The 3,941-nt window shown below is 32.7% G+C and overlaps 1 protein-coding gene across 1 annotated transcript; it reads left to right on the forward strand.

Moving 5' to 3' along the window:
- Window positions 1–1,120: 1,120 nt before the first annotated feature.
- On the forward strand, window positions 1,121–3,478 carry LOC132611275 (expansin-A8-like). The gene is made up of 3 exons (XM_060325697.1): window positions 1,121–1,333; window positions 2,169–2,481; window positions 2,841–3,478. The coding sequence occupies exons 1-3, from the start codon at window positions 1,198–1,200 to the stop codon at window positions 3,142–3,144; spliced, it is 753 nt and encodes a 250-aa protein (XP_060181680.1). The 5' UTR covers window positions 1,121–1,197; the 3' UTR covers window positions 3,145–3,478.
- Window positions 3,479–3,941: the final 463 nt, after the last annotated feature.

The raw sequence follows: 3,941 nt of genomic DNA on the forward strand, positions 1-3,941 counted from the left end.
TGAAAAATTATTTTGGATAGCATTACTTTGATCATAAGCAATCTAATTCTGACGCGATAAAATTGTCAACTTCCTTTTCTGATGCTTTTATAGGTTTTAGTGTGTTGAAAGTTTTGACAAGAAAAGGAGTTCATTGAAAAAGTAAACAAAAATTAAGGAATAAAACAAGAAGTAATAACTACACTAAGCTTTTAGTGTACTAAAGAACAAGTGAAAAATTAGTGTTAGCATGCACTTTCTATATTTTAAAATCAAACATGAAAATTAAGTATTTAAAATAAATTATAATTAAACTTCTCCACTGAAAAAATTCAACAAGCCACGGAACAGGGGACAATCATTTTTATCATAATTATTTTAACGAATTTGGTTTTAGCTCCTTAACTTTTTATTTAATTTTCATTTTGTTATATAAATTTTTTAAATTGTTACAATTTTATTTTTGAAAATTAGCGAAGTACACGATCAATTACTAGAAAAGAAAATCGTTTAATTTTAGAATATAAAGGAAATAAATTTGCGAAGGATAATTTGACATGTTTTGCATCTAATTGGAATAATATATGTGGTCTATTTTAATGACCGCGCGAAGCGCGGTTAAATTGACTAGTCATATTATAAGCGACTTGATTGTTCAAGTATGTTTTACATCTTATAAGTGCATAGTCAACTACTTTTGTACAGTAGAATAGTTAGTTATAATTAAGAAGGTTGTTGAAGCAAACTTCCAACTTTCTACGTTGTCACCTACGTCTGACTGGCGCAATTTAGGGAATGAGAAATAAAAACAAATTTATTTGGACACAAGTAGGAAATTTTATATTTAACAACCCATGGGAAAAAAAGTAAATGATGGGAAAACGAAAAAAAGAGGGTTGAAAAGTGCATGTGCTAAGTAGGGTCAATCAAATTTCAAGTGGAACAACTGCATGTGCGTTTAGGTAGTTGTTTATGTTATGACTCTAAAAACAAATGGTTCTAATAGTTTTCGACTCCACTTTCAAGACGTGAGCACTCTTGTCACTTTCTACCATATGTTTACATTTGCCTACTAATTATTACCATATCTTATGCCTAAATTTCAGCTACTACTTTTCTGTATAAATAGAGGTTTGTCCATAACCCTTAGCTCATATCAAGCCTCTTCAATTCCCACTCTCTTATCCTCTGCTTAGCTATACACTTAATTATATATCAATGGGTGTTCCAGCATTCTCACTTCTCTTCTTCTTTTTAATTAGCTTTTGCTTCCGTGGTACTTTTGCTGATTATGGAGGCTGGCAAAATGCTCATGCCACTTTCTATGGAGGGGGTGATGCATCGGGCACAATGGGTATGTCCATAATACTCTACTTTTACTTTTTTTTTTCCCTTTATAGTTTCACATTAAAATCAAGTTACCTATATATAGATATATAATCCTCATAGCATTAATTAGTAACAGATTTACTTATATACATTGATAGTGTAAAGTATTTTTATATTACTCGTGTATAAATACTTGTTTTAGCCGGTAACCCGCCTTATTTTCTATATTCAAGTTTATACCTTAACCGGGAGTACTAAGAGCCCGTTTGGATTGGCTTATAAGTTGGCTTATAAGCTGTTTTCAGCTTTTTTGAGTGTTTGGCTGGCCAGCTTAAAGTCATTTTATGCTTAAAATAAGCTCAAAAAAATAATTGGACCCATTTGACTTAGTTTATCTAAAGCAGCTTATAAGCTGAAAACAGCTTATAAGCCAAAAAAAATAAGTTGGACTACCCCAACTTATTTTTTTCAGCTTATAAGCTGCAAACAGCTTTAAGCTGTAAGCCAATCCAAACGGGCTCTAATACAACAGTGACATAAGTATAATAATATGAGTACTTATACATTCACACACTTTTACTTTCTTCCTTTCCATGTAGTTTCAACTAAAATCAAGTTAACAAGTTTTACACTAAAAGTGTACTTTTTTTTAAGGCTCTGAACACTACAAGTGTACTTCAGCTAGATTTAGCCGGTAACCTGTTTCTAGATTACTCTCTTACTTTTTATGAACAATTAATACTTATACATTTTTAGGTGACCTGATAGTGTAAAAAAAAAAAAATCTACTATTCGTGTACAGATGTTATACTCATTAGTAATTTTGTAACTAAAAGAATGCTATGTTTGGCAAAATGCAGGGGGTGCTTGTGGATATGGAAATTTGTACAACCAAGGGTATGGTACTAACACAGCAGCACTAAGTACAGCACTATTCAACAATGGTTTAACTTGTGGGGCTTGTTATGAGCTCACGTGCAGCAATGAAGCTCAAGGGTGTACCAAGGGGACTATTACAGTCACAGCAACAAACTTTTGCCCTCCAAACCCATCATTGCCCAACAACAATGGTGGTTGGTGCAACCCTCCTCTCCAGCACTTTGATTTAGCACAGCCTGCTTACTTGCAAATTGCCAAATACAAAGCTGGAATTGTCCCTATATCTTTCCGAAGGTAAGCTTTTCTCTTAATTTCATAAATGAATTCATAATCTAGAGTGAGTATGTTCAAAATAAGCAGTTGACCCTACAGAACATGTCCTAAATCCACCTATGCTGTTAATCCAAAAAAAATTTAAGTTTAGCCACGAGATGAATGTTCTAATAGGAAAATAATATTGGAAGTATAAGGAGGACCCTTGGGAATCTAGAGTCATTAGGTTCAAATAAGAATGACCTTATTATGTGTACATTTCAAATTTCTATAGTTCGAGCCGAAAGTAACGAGTTCTGATAAAGTTTAGCCAACAAGTGGATGTTGTATTAGGAAAATAACTTGTTTACTGATGTGGGAATTCTGTTTCTCATTTACAGGGTACCCTGCATGAGAAAGGGAGGAATAAGGTTTACAATAAATGGACACTCTTTTTTCAACTTGGTTTTGGTAACAAATGTTGGGGGTGCTGGTGATGTTCAAACAGTTTCAATTAAAGGGTCCAATACTGGATGGCAAACAATGTCAAGAAATTGGGGCCAAAACTGGCAAAGCAATTCCAATCTCAATGGCCAGACTCTTTCATTTAAAGTCACTACAAGTGATGGAAGGACTCTCATTAGCAACAATGCTGCACCAGCTAACTGGCAATTTGGCCAAACTTTTGAAGGGTCTCAATTTTAATTACTATTTTTACCTTCACAAAATATAAAAAGCAAAAAGGAAAAATAGAGGTTTTTCAACTTCTTATTTGAAAGCTCCTCATGGGGGAGTTTGGCTCTATTGCTGTGGTGGCTGGTTTGCACCCGCTTAGGCCCTATAGTAGATACAATTGAATCTTGAGTTGGAATTTTTACAACTTTTGTATTTTATCCTTTTTAAAGATATTCAATTGGTGGCCATTTATGGATTTGAAGGCCACTTTTGAATATCACATAGATTTGTTTACTAGTCCCTATATTCATTGTGTAAGCAGAAATTGGGCAACTTAATGTGATCATGTTATCCTTTCTTATAATAGCTTTGGTACATTTTCTTTTTCTACATTTTTATTTGTGTTTGCCCTTTATTTGAATAATTTGCTTCTATAGGGAAGTGACCAATAAGATAAAGAAAACGCCCACACTATTCCGTCTCTATTTTACCAAGATTGCTTGGTCCGATTTTATAATCTATGAAATCATCATATAATACTAAAAGTAGGAAGTTTTTACCTTCAAAGTTAGATTAAGATTTTGTCCCTGTTGTAAATTAATTAAAATGTAATAAAACTAAAACATCTAATATAATAACTATTAAATAGTAATATTATAATTACATGAAGGTTAATCATGTTCAAGAGCATTAAATTATTTTTTACATGGAATGAAATCCTAATTAAAAAGGCTGAGTGAATTAGAAGCTCTTAAGTCCTATTTTAATGCTCCACATTGACAATCCTAAACATGTGCCTCTAATTCCTAATTAATAATATCTTAGTG

This window comes from Lycium barbarum, chromosome 9 (genome assembly GCF_019175385.1).
Source record: "Lycium barbarum isolate Lr01 chromosome 9, ASM1917538v2, whole genome shotgun sequence".
NCBI lineage: Eukaryota > Viridiplantae > Streptophyta > Magnoliopsida > Solanales > Solanaceae > Lycium > Lycium barbarum.

What these genes read in the sequence shown, in the direction of transcription:
- LOC132611275 (XM_060325697.1), top strand. Translation starts at nt 1,198, where the DNA reads ATGGGTGTTCCAGCATTCTCACTTCTCTTCTTCTTTTTAATTAGCTTT. An exon ending in TGATGCATCGGGCACAATGG is followed by an intron (nt 1,334 to 2,168) that starts GTATGTCCATAA and finishes GGCAAAATGCAG; the next exon opens with GGGGTGCTTGTGGATATGGA. An exon ending in GTCCCTATATCTTTCCGAAG is followed by an intron (nt 2,482 to 2,840) that starts GTAAGCTTTTCT and finishes TCTCATTTACAG; the next exon opens with GGTACCCTGCATGAGAAAGG.